We start from the raw sequence: 18,842 nt of genomic DNA, 5'->3' as shown, positions 1-18,842 counted from the left end.
TGCAGGACTTTTGGAAATAACAGTTATAACAGTATAATAAATTGTATCTTTAACAAAGTAATAACTTGGCAGAATTACATGCTGAAGCTTCCATCCTGCCTTGCTTATTTCATACGGTTCTGGGATTACCACTACAATAACCTCTCCACATTTGTGGTTTTGACTTTTTCAGATTATTCATGGATTTGATTTAAACGGTTCTCTCTAAGAATATCTAAATCCTCCAGTATGACTTCATGGCCAGCTTCTTCCAGTCATTCTGGAGGTCCTAGATAGAGAGAAACAATTTCTCTGGGAATTTTTAGGTCCTCTAGTGAGACTCTGTGGTCAGCTTTTAGTGGAAGTTGAACATGAAGACATGCAGAAAATTCTAGAAATTCTTAGAGAAGTATTTTCTCAGATAAAACAACTTTATTCATGATTTTCACTTTCATGGGGAGTCCTGTGCACTTAACCCATCGAGCTGACTATGTTCATTTACTATTGGGATTACTTTTAGAGAAAATAGTTGCTATTCTAGAATTTAAGAGCAGATGTAATACAGACACAGACAGACCCTAAGGTAGATATGAATATAAAATCTGGCTGTGATTGGTTCTATAGATTCAAGCAATGAGATATACTGTGGGACAAGTTTAGACAAAAAGTTGATACTTACTCCAAATTCTAAAAATAATCAAAAGAAAGCGTATTTTTCCCCACTGGTGTTACTCATGTTCCTGAATATATACTGTTTACTCTGTTGGGCGAAAGTAAGCTGCTCCACTTGTCCTACCAGGGTTGTCAGCAGGCATATTATTTGTATTCTTAATCAGACAATTTATGCCTGGCCATACGACCAACCTTTGAACTCTGCTCTGGAAAGAGCTGAGAATATTTGTATATGTAGCCCCTTCTACACTGCCATATAATCCAGATTATCAAATCAGATAATCTACATTATCTACTTTGAATGTGATTATGTGAATCTACATTACCATATAATCCAATTTAAAGCAGATAATTTGGATTTTATATGGCAACGTAGAAGGGGTTGGATTGAAAAGTCCCAGATTTCATACTGGGATCTGGGGGCCTGGAATAAAAAAAATCTCTGTACCGGGAGCTAATAAAAATATTCTAGATTTTTTTTTTTTTAAAAAAGGATGTTTAAATAAAGTCAGAAAGGAAAGGGATAAAATCTGGGGCTTTCTAGTTTCTTTAATCAGCTTGGATACACCTAGAGATGCCTTGGTCTTATCAGTGTCTCCCAACCTAGCAGATCTGATGTATTTGTAGGGAGAACAAATGGTATGGGAAGAACATATACACTAGTTGTATTTTCTTATGAGTATAGAAGCAAAAGAATAAAACAATGCAGGAATGAACTTGGGAGGAAAGAGTCAAATGCCTCTTTTATCCCTCCCCCCCCCCCCCCCCAAAAAAATTGTTTGACTCGGAAATATTTTGAGGAGAATCATTAGCACCTTTGAAGACTTTATTCAGATCAGGGATTCAAAGAATAGGACTTGGTTTGGGAAAGTGAGCCCAGCTCAACCCTTTATTTTGTTAGAAATGATTGGGTCAGTGATGGATTGAAGGCCCTTCCACACAGCCATTTAACCCAGAATATCAAGGCAGAAAATCCTGCAATATCTGCTTTGAACTGGGTTATCTGAGTTCACACTGCCATATATCCAACACAGAAAATGTGGGATTTTATTCAGCTGTGTGGAAGGGGCCTGAGAGGGTGAGCAATGGAGACTGAGTTATATCAAGGAGGGGAGAAGGTTGAAGCACTCCTCCTGTCCACATGCTTTTTCATATATAGTATTTAGTTTCTGATGATGTTTTCTGTCATCTTTATATTCCAGGGTCTAGCCTTGGCGCATTTTGTGTGGATTGCTCCTTTACAAGTGGTGTTGCTTATGGGGCTTCTCTGGGAGATGTTGCAGGCTTCAGCGTTTTGTGGACTTGCTCTCCTAATTGTTGTCGCTCTTTTCCAGTCCTGGCTTGGACGAAAGATGATGAAATACAGGTGATGAAGCATATATCTGGTATTTGTTTAAAATATTGAGTTTGTTGATTAAAGTTTCTAAACAGAAACTGGCAAGAACCTACAATTAAAACAACATTGTCATATACTCTAATCTTTTTAGTACCCAGATGGTAGAAACTGGCAAGAACCTACAATTAAAAGAAGACAGTCATTGGATCTGTAAACATTTTAGTACTCAGATGATAGTCATCTGAGTGCAAAGTGTTTACTAGAATGGTTTTGGAATTACAGGCCAAATGTAGACCCTGCTGTATGCCTTTAGAGAGAAATAATTGTAATGTTTAATTTTGATTAATTCTTGAATACTTGCCAAACTGAAAAACCTTCTTGAAGATGTGTGTATTGATGACCTTCTTTTAAATGTAGCTTGGCCTATGCATATCCCTGATTTTTGAAAAAATCAAAAGTATCCATATTTGTCGGCATTAGTTAACCTAGTTAGCCATTTGCACATTACTATGTAGTATTTATCAGTGCAATTAGGTTTTTTTTACAATGTAAAATCTTGACTATAAAACTATGAACTATCTGTTGACATCATGAGAGATAGGGAATCAAATTGTTTGAAATAAGAAAGCAATTTGATCTCACTGTCTTTACACCAGAAGCATCTTTCAGTTTCTCAAGTCATTCCTGACACAGAAAAAAACCCCCCAAAAACAAAAAAACCCATACCCTTTGGATCAACACAATAAAAGATGGAGGGAGCTTCAATGCCCAGCTCTTTTCCCCTGTCAGATGCAACCAGGTGGACTGGAAGCTGATGGAGACAGTTCTCTGCAGATATTTGGAAACATTAATGTTACAATTAACTCACTAATAGTGTAGCAGTATGGAATCCTAATTCATTAATGCTAAAATATTGAGGAGATATATAAAACATGCTTTCATTCTTAAACTATTAAATACATCAATTAAAACTAATAAAATATTAACATATATTTTAAATTCCAAAGTTCCAAAAAAGTAATTATTACTCAAAAATAGTGTTGTTGATATGCAACAATATAATGCATTTTGAAACAATTACTGAAAAATTAATAGATTTTGGAGAATTAATTATTTTTTTATTTTAAGTTTTAAAATAGTTTTAGTACTCTATTTTAATACCATCAGAAAACATCAACACAAAGTTGACGTAATTCACATTAATGATAACTATATATATGGAGCCCCTGGTGATGCAGTGGTTAAACCACTGAGCTGCTGAACTTGCTGTCTTAAAAGTCAATAGTTTGAATCCAGGGAGCAGGGTGAGCTCCCACTGTTAGCCCCAGCTTCTGCCAACATAGCAGTTCAAAAACATACAAATGTGAGTAGATCAATAGGTACCACCCTGGCAGAAAGGTAACGGCACTCCATGCAGTCATACCAGCCACATGACCTTGGAGGTGTCTACGGACAATGCCGGCTCTTTGGCTCAGAAATGTAGATGAGTACCAACCCCCAGAGTCGAACACAACTAGATTTAATGTCAGGGAGACATTTTATCTAATTATATATATACTCTACCATATGAAAAAAATGAAAATAAATCCTCCCAAAGAGGATGGTTTAGTGAGTCTCTCTTTTTCCCTTCTTGTGAATAACTGAATTTTTCACACTTGTAAAGTATGGCTGAGTCCTGTAACAAATTCTTTGAATATTTATTTATACTAAAATTGCAGGAAGCTTGGGGCATCACATATATTCTTTTACAAAACCAATACATGGCTGCCATATCTCAATAAACATATCTGTCCTTGATTCCTCTCTAAAAACTTTACACTTAGCTGTAATTTTTTCACTGAATGCCAGATCCCACAGCCGCCGTCATTTAAAAAGTTCTTGTCCGCCTTTCCTTCTCTTAGCTGCAGCCATTTTACCACTGATAATAAAATAGATACGAGACCTTTGTTAGGCAAACACTTTTTATTTGTGAAGAGAGTGGTAATATTGTCCCATAAATGTTAACATGCTAGTGAGTGTGCATATATTTTTACTAAAACTTTTCTACTGAAATCATTAAGAAACCTTTTACCCATGGATCGTGCTTTGTGAATTTTTAAATGGTGGCATCACAGTTTCAGTGCAATTTTATAGGTAATTTAAATATAATTTGAAATGGCACTTTAATATTTGTAGAAATGTGATGTTCATTTGAATGAGCCAATTAATTTTTCATCAAGCTTTATTTCATGATTTGATCATTCTGTTTCATAGGAAATATTTTGCATTGTTGGAGCTCTCCCAACAGGATTGGTACTAAGCATAAAACACAAATGTGGTTATCTGTTTTGCAGAGATCAGAGAGGGGGAAAAATCAATGAGAGACTTGTGATCACTTCAGAAATGATTGAAAACATACAATCTGTCAAGGCATACTGTTGGGAAGATGCAATGGAAAATATTATTGAAAACCTGCGAAAGTAAGTATGGGCATTCATCCCTCCAAGATTGCTCCTTGACAAGTGGTTCTCCAAGACTTTGTCATGTTCTTTTATTGTCACGTTCTTTATTCCCTGCAAATAAGACCAAAAAGCTCATTTTTGAATAGCTCAGTCTTTCCCATACACTATAATAAAAGGTGTTAGCCTATTCTGAATGATAGTTTTAAGTGCCTGCCTGGCTTATTAGGTATATTTTGTGTGCCTTGAGAAACCTATTTGACCATCCTGATCTAGTGTCTTATCTCCCAATCTTTCCAACGTGCCGGTTTCAACTGTATGGTTGATTCTTATGTTTTTATCTGGAAATCAACCATTAGAAGACTACAACTTACATGCTTCATCTATATTTAGAGAGAATATTCTTATATATATGTCTGGAAATAGTGTGCAGATTCTGTGACATATACTGGAATTTGTATATGTGGTAAAAGCTAACATCCAAAATGGCACATTGACACATTTTAACAGGAGAAATGCTTTTTTTTTTTTTGGAATCTATGGAGCAAATTATTAACCATTTTCTATTAAGAGCTATGCTAGGTGAGAACCCAGCTATTTTTTTTATTGCTGTCAGATTTTTGGGAGGATCAGAAGATAAAATTGTAGATCAGGATGGGCAGAAGGTAGATTCATGATTTGTAATTTGCAAAAGGTCAGAAAGGATTTCCTAACACTCAGGAGTATAAAAACAAGGATAACTACGAAGCTTTCCCCATCCTTCTTGATGATAAAGGAATGTCTGGAAGCAAACATGTGGTAGGTTTGAGTATGAAATAATTTCCACTTCCTACTGCCTACTTCAGAACACAAGAGATAACTAAAATCATTTATTTGAAGACTTGGATTTCACAATGTATTTAATTCACATTTTGTGGGAAGATGGGAAAATATTTAAAATTCCAAGGCCTCGTGTACACTGCCATATAATCCAGTATGTGAATGCAGATTAATTGCATTGAGCTGGATTATATGGCAGTGCAGATTCAGCCCAAGATGCTGATGTTGGACAGAAATGAATAATTAGTTCAGATTCCTGGGCAGCACCCTAGTTTTATAGCTCAGCCATGTACAGACCTTTGCTATTTCAAATATTACCTATCATAAAATGATTAGACAGTAAATACTAGCCAATCAAGTGGTTGCACTGTTTTCTCATCTCTTCTATTCGGAACCCATATATATGCATCTTAGGTAATGCTGAAGGAAGTAGATGATATATTTCTTTAAATGTTATATGATTGTGTTTTCTTTAAAATATGTTTTTGTTTGATATACAGAAGTGACTGTGTCATTATATGTCATTTTTGAGAAGGCCACGCTGTAGGCTTAATTCCTAGGACAATTTGTGCTTTAGAAGCTGGAAATCGTCTCACTGTGTGGAGCTACCCTAAATAAATATTCTGAACTGAAATGAACTTAATGTGAATGTACTTTTGAGGTATAGAATACAAGAATGTGCCAGAGAAAGAATAAGATTAAATATATCAATGTGCTGTTGAACGCTTTCATGGCCAGAATCACTAGGTATTGCCATGTTCCAAAAGCATTCTCCCCTGACATTTGATCCACATCTATGGCAGGCATCCTCAGAGGTTGTGAGGTCTGGACCTCACAACCTCTGAGGATGCCTGCCATAGATGTGGGTGAAAAGTCAGGACTGAATGCTTCTGGAACACTGCCATACAGCCTGGAAAACTCACAGCAACTCAAATATATCAATGCTTACTAACCGATGATTTCTGTGGGTAATTAATTCTGAAAGACTGAGATGTTGGAAATAAAAAAATGGTACTAGGACACTGATCTCTAGATTGTAACATGTTAAAATTATAATGTATTATTTCAGGCTTTTATTTTGTGATGTAACAATGTCTATTTGACTTTCAAATCTGTTGTTGTTCACCTTCAAGTAATTTCCGACTTATGGGGACCCTAAGGTAACCCTGACATGGGGTTTTCTAGAGTGTGGGATTCGCTTAAGGTCACTGAGTGGGTTTCTGTGGCCAAGAAGGGCATTAAACCCTGGCCTCCAGAATCACAGTCCAACAGACAAACCACTGAACCAGCACCATATAGGTCTACTTTCTCCAAATATTACCTTAATTTCTCATATTGTACATTGTTCTTCTTAATTGAACTACATTGAATTGGATAATATGGCAATGTAGATTCAGCCCTAGATGCTGATGTTGGACAGAAATGAATAATTAGTTCAGATTCCTGGCCGTTCCAGTGTTATGTGTCATTCAAAGTCATCCCTGAAAACTATAAATTGAAGCCCACCCTCTTGTAGCTATTGTCTAAGTAACATTTCTACCTATTAAACTCTAATAAAATTTGTGCTTAATTGCCACTTGATAAACTGTAAATTGATGCCAAAGCATTTTTTTTACATCGCAACATAATGTGCATTATGTTCTAGCTGTCAACATGGAATTTAATTTGCTTCCTTATTACTCAGACAGTTTGTGGGTGAGAGTCTTTTGCAACTCTTTTGAGTCTGCTTCAGTGTCCGACTTTTCCCCATACTCTTGCCAAACAATTAAAAGGGCACGGAGCTCCCTGGGAACAGAGTTCCTCTTTCCAATACAGTTATGTATATTCCTTGAATGATTAACTTCCCATTGCTATAGTACTGAAGTGGACTAAAGGGTGCTCCAAAGCTCAGTTCATTGCTATCACATTATTACATTGCTGTATGAAAGCTAATTCAGTCTGGAGCAGGGGTCCTGAACCTTTTTAAGCAGAGAGCCGGTTCATAATCCTTCAGACTATTGGGCTGAATTATGATTTGAAAAATTCCTATGCACACTGCTCATGTCTTATTTGTAGTCCAAAAAAACCCAACAACAACGACAAAACAATACAATATTTAAAAATAAAAACAATTTTATCCAACATAAACCTATCAGGGTTTCAATGGGAAGTGTGGGTCTACTTTTGGCCAATGAGATAGTCAAGTTAATTAGGATTGTTGTTGTTGTGTGCTTCAAGTCATTTCAGACTTCGGGTGAGCCTAAGTGTAAAATTGAGGGCAGGGGCCAGGTAAATGACCTTGGAGGGCTGCATCCGGCCCACAGGCCTTAGTTTCGGGACCCCTGGTCTGGAGTAATTCTGATAAGAACCTCTGTAATTTATCAGTGCAGTGCAGATAATACTTGCATAGTGATTTTGCAATCCTATAGAAACCAACGGCCCCCCGGTGGTGGTGCAGTGTGTTAAAGCGCTGAGCTGCTGAACTTGCAGACTGAAAGGTCCCAGGTTCAAATCCTGGGAGCGGAATGAGCGCCCGCTGTTAGCCCCAGCTCCTGCCAACCTAGCAGTTCGAAAACATGCAAATGTGAGTAGATAAATAGGTACCGCTCCGGCAGGAAGGTAACGATGCTCCATGCAGTCATGCCGGCCACATGACCTTGGAAGTGTCTACGGACAACACCGGCTCTTCGGCTTAGAAATGGAGATGAGCACCAACCCCCAGAGTCGGTCACGACTGGACTTGACGTCAGGGGAAATCCTTTACCTTTTTATAGAAACCAACAGACCTATAGAGCCCCACATTTTGATCATTAGCGTATCTTGGGAAATTGATTTTTCTTTTCTTTTAAAAATTCATCTTGAATGCAATCCTTTACATGTATGCTTCGGCATAAACCCTATTTATTTAATTTGAACTTACTCCTAAGTAAGCCTGCATCAAATTGTGGGGTTAATATCATTTTTGTCTTGTTAACCCACCCACTTGGTCAGTCTGGTCTAGGATCTGTGCATCAATGCAAACTTTGCCATAGTTGCAATTCAAGTAGATAACTAATGAAAATGCTTAACTTGATTTATTTAGATAATAGTTAGCCTGACGTCTGTAGGTCTAGAAGCTCTTAAAAATCACACCCGCTTTTTTTAACTTTCAAGAAAAAGAAACAGAAGAGCAAGGAAATTGATCTGCTTTATCCTAGTCTCTTTAAGTGAAATATAATATTCAGATTTTCATATTCTTAGTCATATTGTCAGAGAAAAGAATCATACTGGTCCTATCCAGAAAAAAATTATATAAAACATTTTGTGAAAAGTTTGATAGAATAAGCTCAATCAAAATTATCATGTCTTTATCATCCAAATGTGGTTGATGTCCAATAGTTTACTTTTAGGAAATGTGCAAAATGCAGTATAATAGTGATTGGTTTGAATGGAAGGTTGAATTAACATTCAGCTCTTACAGGGTGAACTTGGATTAGCCACTGTTTCTTAGTTTAATTGGGTTCAAGCAACAATAAAACTGTGCAGGGTCAGGGAACCATCTCATTGCAGACTCGAATCCTCCTTACCCATATCATGGACTAAAGTTTTTTCCAAAAAATTCTTTGTAACATGGACTGCCTCTTATTTTAGGATGATACTAGGTACTCTACAACAAATTCCACATCTTGCACTTCTTTTTTTGACAGAAGTGAACTGAAGCTGACCCGAAAAGCTGCTTATGTGAGATATTTCAATAGCTCAGTATTCTTCTTCTCTGGATTTTTTGTGGTGTTTTTGGCTGTGCTTCCATATGCACTGATCGATAAAATTATCCTCAGGAAAATATTTACCACCATCTCATTCTGCATTGTCCTTCGAATGGCCATCACAAGGCAGTTTCCTTGGGCCGTGCAGACATGGTATGATTCTCTTGGAGCAATAAACAAAATACAGGTATAGTATATAAATCTAGTTGCGGAAAGAATATAAAGTAATCCTTTGTAGTATATTATCTCGCTACTTTATGATTTAAACTCTGTCATGGTGTTTTTATTGCACTTCATTACATGCTATCTGTAGAATCTGTTTTGATGTATTTCTGTATTGATTTTATGAGGAAAATGTCCGTTGTATGAGGTCACTCCTGTCACTTAAGCTACAATAATCTAAACATTTGTGAGACGGCTGTAAAGATTAAATTGATATACTCTTGTACAAGTGCTCAGAGGATTGCAGCGTATATCAAAGTGTTTGGGTGAGAAGCAGTCCTCAGTAAGTGCTGATTTTTAAAGCAAATATTATTCAATAAAATGATATTTTGATGAATGATATTTGCCTTAAAAATATCCTCCAGTGGCGCAATGTCCTTGCAGATGGCCAATTCTTTCACACCAGGAGTGACTTGCAGTTTCTCAAGTTACTCCTGACAGGAAAAAAAATTCAACAAAATATAAACAATCTGGACATAGTTATTCAGCATTTGTAAATCACAGGGCAAAATCAACCAGATTGCTTTAGTTTTGGAGTGGGTTTTTTCTAAGTGAAATTTCTCATCCTATGTAATATCTGCTTACCTTGTAAAACTCTAGTCTCTTTATGTAATGTCATTTCATAATGAGTAGCCTATTAGCTATTTAACAATTTATGGTGGAATTGTAATGCAAAGGCAGAATTACTGCAGGCAGTGCATACAATCATATAGTTGGTAGAAACCACAAGGTTGACCCATTCCCTTGTCTGTGAGATGGGAAATGGTGGATTTGCCTATTTTCAGTTTGTTTTCTGATGTTTCGGTGTGGGCTTGCATGTGACTAGTCTTTTCATGTCCTTTGATGCTTGCTCTGCCACCATTCCTCATTCGACAAAGGACTTATAAATCATTATTTCCTTATTTTAAAAAATGTTGCTGCAACTGCACAATTTTTAACCTCTGAAATTCTGCAATTACATGTTTTTAAAGAAAATGTAAAGAATTTGTAACTTGGGCACTCTATGGATGATGAAATAGGAGAAGACAACAGCTGCCTCCTCATATTACATCATCTGTGGACTACCCATGTGACATATTTGTTACATTTTTGTAAAGTGCAATTTCAGAATGTCAAAGGTTTGAAATTGCACAGTCATAGCAACATTTTTTAAAAGGAGGATAGATATGTGATGAGGAATAAAGTGCATAGTTTAACTAGAAATAGGAAGATGCACATCCTGTGTGATGCAGATGAGAAATTCTCCATCTTTTTTCAAGATGAAACACCATGGAACGTGATAGGAAGAAGACACTACCACCATCTTTCCCCCCAAATGTGATGAGATCAGGGCCATAGCCGGAATTAATTTTTTTTAGCAAATCATTAAGACTAGTATCATAGCGCAAAATAATTTAGAAATTAGGCTCTATTGATAAACTTCAGTGGACACTCAAGACAAGCTTCAGTAGACCCTCATGGGGATTTGGTTAATCAGTTAAAATTCATGAGTAAACCAGATTTTTAAAAAAATCTTGAAAATTTTCAGGGGGGGGGGGTTGAACCCCTACCGCCCCCCCCCCCCCCTTGGCTACAGCCCTGGATGAGATCCTAATCCAGTATATCAGTACTTATAAAACAGATGTGCTCTCCTTCTAGGGTGCAAAGAGAAGCCAGCTCTTGGAGAGAGAACTGTGCTTGAAGGGTTCATTCCAGCATCCACAGAAGCCTCCAAGGCAATGAAGTGAAAGATTGAGAGGGAGTGTAATGGGTGAATCACGGAAAGCTTTGCCTCCATATGATGCAGGATAGGATGAAATGTACACCAGCTTTAGATCTTGCATGCTTAATTGATTCCAGTGATTGGGAAAATAAACAAAAAGCATAAGGAAAAAATGCCATGGCCATGGCAGGTCCTGCTTTTTCTGCCTCAGAGGAAAGCACTGGCAACTCATCCCCTGAACATGTTTTGCCAAGAAAATCCCATGATCGTTTCACCTTAGGGTTTGTCATAAGTTGGAAATGACTTGAAGACACTTAACTACCGCAAAGGGGTGATAATCATGCAACCTTCCATAGATGTTGAACTGCAATTCCCAGCATTCTTTACTGATGGCTATGCTAGCTAGATTTTCTGGGAGCTGCAGTCTCACAGCATTTAATAATGTTTCTGTGCATTTGAAGTGACTGTTACATGGAATAAGTTTCAAGTTCAAAAATATAGGTTTAAAATCGTGTTTGGTACTGTTATTGGTTGGATGTCTATGGAAGCTGCCTCTGGGTGAAAACTGCATTTTCATTAGTGAGGACAGAATTTTATTTCTATTATCAAATTTTATGAGAGAAGAAAGGAAAGTTCAATGGCCTGATTTCAGTATATTGTTTCTACCTCAAAAACTATTCTGTTTCAATTTTCAGGATTTTTTGCAAAAAGAAGAATACAAAACTCTGGAATATAATTTGACAACTACTGGTCTTGAACTGGATAAAATAACAGCTTTCTGGGATGAGGTAACACTATGATTTTAATTTTTTGTCAAGTTTTTGGATTTTAGTTTTTTTTCCTTTTAAAGAATTTTTATTTATTAGAGCCACAAGAGTTTTTATTCTCATGTAAAGAATAAGACCATTTCCTTATACATTTCTAAGTCATCAATTTGAAAATCAAAATAATACTTTGAGCCTCAATGGCAATTTGTGTTAATTTTACCTGGTGCTCTTTTTCTGGTTCTTCTTCTTCTTCTTCTTCTTCTTCTTCTTCTTCTTTTTTGCAGCCAAAAGACCCAAGCTGTATAAATGTTGTTCAAAAATTATCTTTACCATTTTAATCCTGTATACAATTAAAATTTTTAAGATATTTTAAGTACGTTACATATAGATATGTAGCTAGTAACATGTACTTCAAAGTTTTGAGTATGGAAGTTCATAATTAGGAGAAGGAATAGCTGTAAAAGGGATGCCATATTATGTTACTGCTTACATTTTATCTGTGTATAATGGAGTGGTTAAGCTAGAGGGCTTTGCCTAATCATAAATCATCAAAACCTTAAACTCTACCAGTGTATCTAAAACTAATTTTATATTCTCATTAACCTAATATTACATATCAAAACTCCTGAGAACCAGCATGGCATAGAGACTTGAGTGTTGAATCAGAACTCTACGAAAAAATCCACACACAGTTGTCATAACCCACTGAGTGTTCTTGGGTATATCACACTCAGACTCAGAGGGGAAAAACCTAATTAATAATAATAATAATAATAATAATAATAATAATAATAAAAAACAACTTTATTTATATCCCGCCCCATCTCCCCGGAGGAACTTGGGGCGACTCTTTGTACTAGCTGCAATTTCTTAGTCATCTTCAAAGGCAGCACCACGTAGAGTGCATTGCAGTAATCTATTTGAGATGTAACTAAGGCATAGACCACCGTGGCCAGATATGGGTGCAGTTGATGCACAAACTTTAATTGTGCAAAAGCCCTCCTGGCCACCGCTGACACCTGGGCCTCCAGGGTCAGAACTGAATCTAGGAGAACCTCCAACCTGTGTCCTCAGGGGGAGTGTAACCCACTGAATACAGGTTGCCACCCTACACCCTGATCAGCTTCCCAACTGACCAGGATGACCTCTGTCTTGTCTGGATTTAGTTTCAGCTTGTTAGTCCTCATCCAATCTATCACAGCTGCCAGACACTGGCCCAGGATCCGGGGAGCTTGCTTGGATTTAGGTGGAAAATAAACATCCTCCATATGAATATTACCAAGAAAATCATATGAGAGAGGTGCCATAATTCTGTGTGGACCTGAAGGCACATTTGTTAATAAGCACACATTGATGTTCCATGGGGCATAAATAGATTAAAGATATGTTTGTACCATTGTGTGGAGTTATATGTATTGCATATTTGTAATTCTTTTCCTAATTTATTTTTACACACCTGGTGTGATGGCACACTGGGGTTAAAAGAAAAACTATAGTGTTTGGCTATACCTGGTGGCTATCGGTATACCCTCTGATGTACTTCAGTTCTTTAAAATAAAGACTCTTGAGGCAGGATAAAGTTAACCAAATAAGTTTACTGGAAACAAAAGGCAAAGTTAACTTCAGTCAGGGGTCTTGAAAGGCGAATCAAAATAATATATTACAAAGACGAAGTTTGTTAGTTGAACTTAGTTACACTGGTAATAAATACTTGACTATATTCAAATAATATGAGGTAAAATATTTGTCTATAATGGTGGTAAGTCACTTGGTAAAATACTAGGCTGTTGAAGGTAGAATACTGGACTATATTGGTAAATACTTGGCTATAGATATAATACAGACCGAAGATGGTAAAGGACAGAACTATGGTGAGGTACACTAAGCTATGTTGGTAAAATACTATTTTGGTGGTAAAATACTGGACTTTGCTATGTTAAATTCTGGACTATGATGACTATATTTTAGGTACTCTAAGCTATGTTGGTGAAATATGTGCTAAGGATGCCTGCCTGGATCGCCAAGACCAAGGAAGTCAGACAATTTCCGGCCTTCTCCTCTAAGACTCTGACACAAAATAAAAAGGAGGGAAAAGCCTTTCAGGCAGGCTCTGAGGCAAAAAGGCTAAACCAACTGAGCCAGGCCTCTAGGGGTTTTTTAAGCTCCACCCATAAAACTAAGTACAAATGAAAAAGTCCACACCAAGGAAATGAAGCAGAGGAGGAAAGTTAGGCCAAGACATCACACATACATACAGAATCCTAGCTTGCTGTGATATTATCATTTGGATCACAGAGTAGTAAATCTAGTTACTGTAGTTATGATAATGTGATACATTTCTACTAGTGCTCATTATAATTATGTTGAAAGTATTTTTCCTTAAAATTGGTTCCACTTTATGGTGACTTACATAAAAATAAATCCTGGTAAACCAGAGCCATAGTTAAAAACTGCGATAACATAATGCAAAAAAAAAAAAAAATCACACATGGAAAGCTGGCTCTTGTTATGTATATATGGGTGGTTGTAACGGGCTCAAAGCAATTATTAGGTGAAGAATATGAAATAAATGTTATATTGCAATTATGGCATCCTGATTAGGAACCAGGATCCGGCTCAAAATATGAGAATTCATTGAAACAACACTAAGGTATGGAATTATTCTAGTATGGTGATACCATGTATATACAGTAGAGTCTCACTTATCCAACACCCGCTTATCCAATGTTCTGGATTATCCAACGCATTTTTGTAGTCAATGTTTTCAATATATCGTGATATTTTGGTGCTAAATTCGTAAATACAGTAATTACTACATAGCATTACTGCTTATTGAACTACCTTTTCTGTCAAATTTGTTGTATAACATGATGTTTTGGTGCTTAATTTGTAAAATCATAACCTTATTTGATGTTTAATAGGCTTTTCCTTAATGCCTCCTTATTATCCAACATATTCACTTATCCAACATTCTGCCGGCCCGTTTATGTTGGATAAGTGAGACTCTACTGTATAACAAAAGAAAAGTAATAGAGGAATGGAAATATGAGAGGAGAAGTGAGGATTTTCACAGTAATGTATATGCAGGATCCACTTTTTGCTGCTACATAAGTTTAGGTTTTCTTTCCTTTTTTGCAGGGAAATGGGGAGCTCTTTACAAAAGCCAAACTGGAAAATGGCAGTAGAAAAATATCAACAACTAGTGATGGTCTCTTCTTCAGTAATTTTCAACTTCATTTTGCTCCTGTTCTTAAAGATATCAGCTTCAAAATTGAGAAGGGGCAGTTGCTAGCTGTTGCTGGGTCAACAGGAGCAGGCAAGGTACAGGCGCCAGATGGATAAAACATAAAATACCCAATTTTCATGAAAATGGCCATAAGCAGCAGTGAATAGTAAATATTAACAGAGGTCTTTTTACTGGTTGAAATTAAGTTAGGGCTGAAGTAGAAATGATGACACACCCATTTTTGTGATGAATAGCAGCACTAGTCCTGTGCGTCTTTCTTCTCTCTTAAGGTTCCCCACTATGTGGCATATCTTTCTATGTACTGTAATATCATTACTTGTTGACTGATGTTGTCAACCATTGTAAAACGGATAGATATCAAGAAAATAATAACCGTATACAATGCTTGAAATCCCATATAAAGATATTTGGCTGATCTACAAAGAGATCAAGAAAGGAAGCAAGCATCCCTGTAGCTGCCATATGAGACACCTGGACCATGTCATCAAAGTCTTTTTGCCTCCGGCTGAGACAGCATTATGCACTGAAAATCCTCACATGTTCTTCCTGTCCACTACACCAAACAGCCACCTTGCTATCCTTCCCATACTGTTTCACAATCTTCTATGGTTCCTTCTACATTGCCCTATATCCCAGGATCTGATCCCAGATTATCTGCTTTAAACTGAATTATATGAGTTTTCACTGCCATATAATCTGGGATAAACAGATATTCTAGGATCAGATCCTGGGATATAAAGGCAGTGGAGAAGGTGCCTTTGTCTCTAGAAATGTCATAGGTGTGCCAACTAGGAGGCTCCCAAGTAGTAGGTTTACAGGTGTCATAGAAGAAAGGAGGACAAATGGCAAAGAGACCCTTTCTTGGATCCTTGTTTCATGCACATCTAGGAGTCACTTTCATTTTGTCAAACATCTGGGAGATGCCTGATTTTCACTAGATTCCAAATCTTTGATGGCCCTGTCTTTTTATTCAGATATAGGAAACATTTTCTCCCAGTGATAAGGCATGGCGAGATTTGTAGAACAGCTGGACAGCAAAAGACTTCTAATCCCTGTTTTAATGGAACGTATCAGGGATAGAAGCAGGCCCATCTGCTTGGAAAGCACGCCGTCTGCTTCTGAAGTGTGCCAATTCCTCAGTTTCCAAATATGAGAATTATGCCAGCTCAATAGATAACTCCTCACCTGATGTTTGTTGAACTGTAGAATGTTATCCCATGATATATTCTGTGAGGGCATTTGTGTTTTAATATTTATAGGATTTTTCTTTTCAAAAAAGTATGCCACTAGAGTATTTTTGCACTGCGATGTATCAGCATTCTTTTTGTGGGTTCTGCAGTTCAGATTAATTTTGGCACTGTTTTCCAAAGGTGCAGCTGAAACAAAGCCAGAAGATGGCCATTCTTTCAGAAATACTAAGTGCATTTGAAGCTGAAGCTGTTTCTCTTTTGGCAAGGCTAAGTCATAGGAACGGGCAGTTCTTTGATGTGAAGTAATTTCCACAAGCTTACAACCAGCTTCTTATTATCACAATAGAAACTGCAAGTAGGATTTGAAGTTCCAGTCTGTAGCTTTCGTGATAGGCTTCTAAGCTGTTATAAAAATGAATCACAACCTGTGCTTCTGTCATAGTTTGGGCAGAGAAATATCAGAAAATGTAAGATCAAACTGAGTTCTCCTTGTGACTAATTAAAAGCAAATCAATTATACATCTCAAAGTAACATAGGTTGCCCTATCTCTGGGATTTTAATTAATTCATTTTCATATCCTGCTGTGCTTCCACAGTTGACAGAGTTTCACACAGAGAGATTCAGTTTTGCCCTGTAAATATGAAAAAGGCTAATATCTTTATTATTTCTCATAATTTCACATTTTGAACTAAGTTGGAATGAATATACTGCCATACATTTAATGCTGGATATGTTGATGTCAATATACCGTATTTGGTGTATACTAGAAATCTAAATTATGTCTGGTAGAACTATGCATTTTGAAGATCCCTTTGATATTAAGGTTAACTTATGGTGATCTAAAACGAATTACAGACTTCTCTCCTGATGTTGATCATGGGTGAATTGGAGCCCTTGGAAGGCAAAGTGAAACACAGTGGAAGAATTTCCTTCTGCCCTCAAGTATCATGGATCATGCCTGGGACAATTAAAGACAATATCATCTTTGGAGTTTCCTATGATGAATTCCGATATAAGAATGTCATCAAAGCCTGTCAGTTAGAAGAGGTTAGTCTTTTGATATTCTGCTTCTTACTTACAGCAAATAATTGTAATGAAAACTTTTGAAGATGGGTATAATTATAATTAGTGAGAACAATGCATAAGAATTGCTACATGAAAGTCAAAGATGCATTTTAAAAATATGTAACACAGAGCTTCCTTCACAGTGGGAACTAAATATTAGCATACCAGTTGCACTTTATTAGAAAATAAAGATACAATACAATAATTAGCAATGTTCATTTTCTGATATTTGCTAAGCACAGAGGTGTCAAACTTGTGGCCTTCCAGATGTTTGAGCCCTCAACTCCCAGAGGTCCTAGCCAATTTGTTCAGTGGCCAGGAATTCAGGAAGCTGAAGGTCAAAATACATGGAGGACCACAGGTTTGACACCACTGGATATAATAAGCCATATTTATGATAATCTTAATTAGATCAAATGTGATCTTGTGTAGCTTGCTTGTCTTAGAAATAGAAGACACCATTCATATGTTACTTTCAACAACTCCCATTTAATAGTCATGAAACTCATAGAAAATAATTGGTGGGCCACCTTCGTGAACATGATATTCAGAAATGAAAATCAATTCATGGTAACATCTGAAACATTTTTGAAAATGATAATTCATTGTGTTTTGGGTGCTATTGCTTACATATATATTTGAGGTAACAGACTAGATCAGTGGTTCCCAACCTTTTTCTGACCAGGGCTCATTTGACCAGGGCCCACTTGACCAGTGCCCACTTTGACCAGTGCCCACTTGACCAGGGACCACTTTGACCAGAGACCACTTTGACCAGGGACCACTCTCCAACATTAGTACCAAAACAGGTGGGGCTGGTCAGCTCTGCGGAAAGGAGTGGAAATAAAATAAAATAAAATAAATAGGAAGGAGGTTCACGGACTGGATTTTCATTCTTGGCCCACAGGTTGGGAACCACTGGACTGGATGGTGCTACATTAAGAGCACTGTATCTCCTGCATGGATGCCCTGGTTGTTCTAGTATTGTCAGGTTAAAAAGCTAATATATTAACAACCCTTATCTCCTTTGACTGGCCTATTATCTCTTCCTGACAAATTTATCACCAAATTTCACTTGAGGAATTAGAGATGCATGAGGCGACCTTATCAGGTGCAGAGATGGATGAGAAAGCAAATAGTTTACATAACTTTCTGAGACTGAGATATTAGAATAAAATGTTCACTGTTTAATGTGGAACCTTATTTGTTAGCTTCTGATGTAATGCAGCGCTGAAAGACCTCCCTGAGAGTAATTTGTTATCCAGAAATATTTTTGATAGAACCAGGAATGTGCCAAAATATCTGCTATTTCCCTTGGGAAAACTACTGTGATACTTTATTAAAGTGCATATAGGGTTTCACTGGGTTGCCAGAGCTATGATGTTCAAAATTTACACTGAATACATTATGTAAGGAAAACCCTTCCAGATGCTATAATAACAACATGTCAAAGCAAACCACACTATTATCCCAATACTACTCAGTTGTGGTTTTAGTATGTATTTTCATTTATTTTAAATTCTTTTTAAAAAGTAGCTTTGCAAACTTTATTTAGGATAGTGTGGACTTTTCTCTTAAGACAGTTCAGAAGACATAAAGAAGCTTTTTATTGAGTTTCATCCAGCTGTCAAAGAACTGGCAAGACATGGCACTAGGAAACCAGACGTATCTTTAGGAAA

General features: G+C 36.9%; 1 protein-coding gene and 1 long non-coding RNA gene across 2 annotated transcripts in view; one reads left to right on the top strand and one right to left on the bottom strand.

Annotated features, from left to right (window-relative positions):
• The window catches only part of cftr (CF transmembrane conductance regulator), a 115,132-nt gene that overhangs the window by 43,257 nt on the left and 53,033 nt on the right, over positions 1–18,842 (top strand). Inside the window, exons 6-11 of the mRNA XM_008111173.3 lie at positions 1,854–2,017; positions 4,321–4,446; positions 8,910–9,156; positions 11,589–11,681; positions 14,799–14,981; positions 16,954–17,145. Of these exons, the coding sequence (XP_008109380.1) occupies positions 1,854–2,017; positions 4,321–4,446; positions 8,910–9,156; positions 11,589–11,681; positions 14,799–14,981; positions 16,954–17,145 (1,005 nt within the window). The remainder of the gene's footprint in view (positions 1–1,853; positions 2,018–4,320; positions 4,447–8,909; positions 9,157–11,588; positions 11,682–14,798; positions 14,982–16,953; positions 17,146–18,842) is intronic.
• LOC134299473 (uncharacterized) lies at positions 3,527–11,939 on the bottom strand. Its single transcript, XR_010006691.1, has 3 exons — positions 11,881–11,939; positions 4,439–4,539; positions 3,527–3,905 (listed from the first exon to the last, which is right to left on the bottom strand). It is a non-coding gene; the product is annotated as an uncharacterized LOC134299473 (long non-coding RNA).

The sequence above is a fragment of the Anolis carolinensis genome, chromosome 5, assembly GCF_035594765.1.
Source record: "Anolis carolinensis isolate JA03-04 chromosome 5, rAnoCar3.1.pri, whole genome shotgun sequence".
Classification (NCBI taxonomy): domain Eukaryota; kingdom Metazoa; phylum Chordata; class Lepidosauria; order Squamata; family Dactyloidae; genus Anolis; species Anolis carolinensis.
The sequence above is the reverse complement of the archived record's forward strand: the minus strand, read 5'-3'. Positions and strand labels throughout refer to the sequence as shown.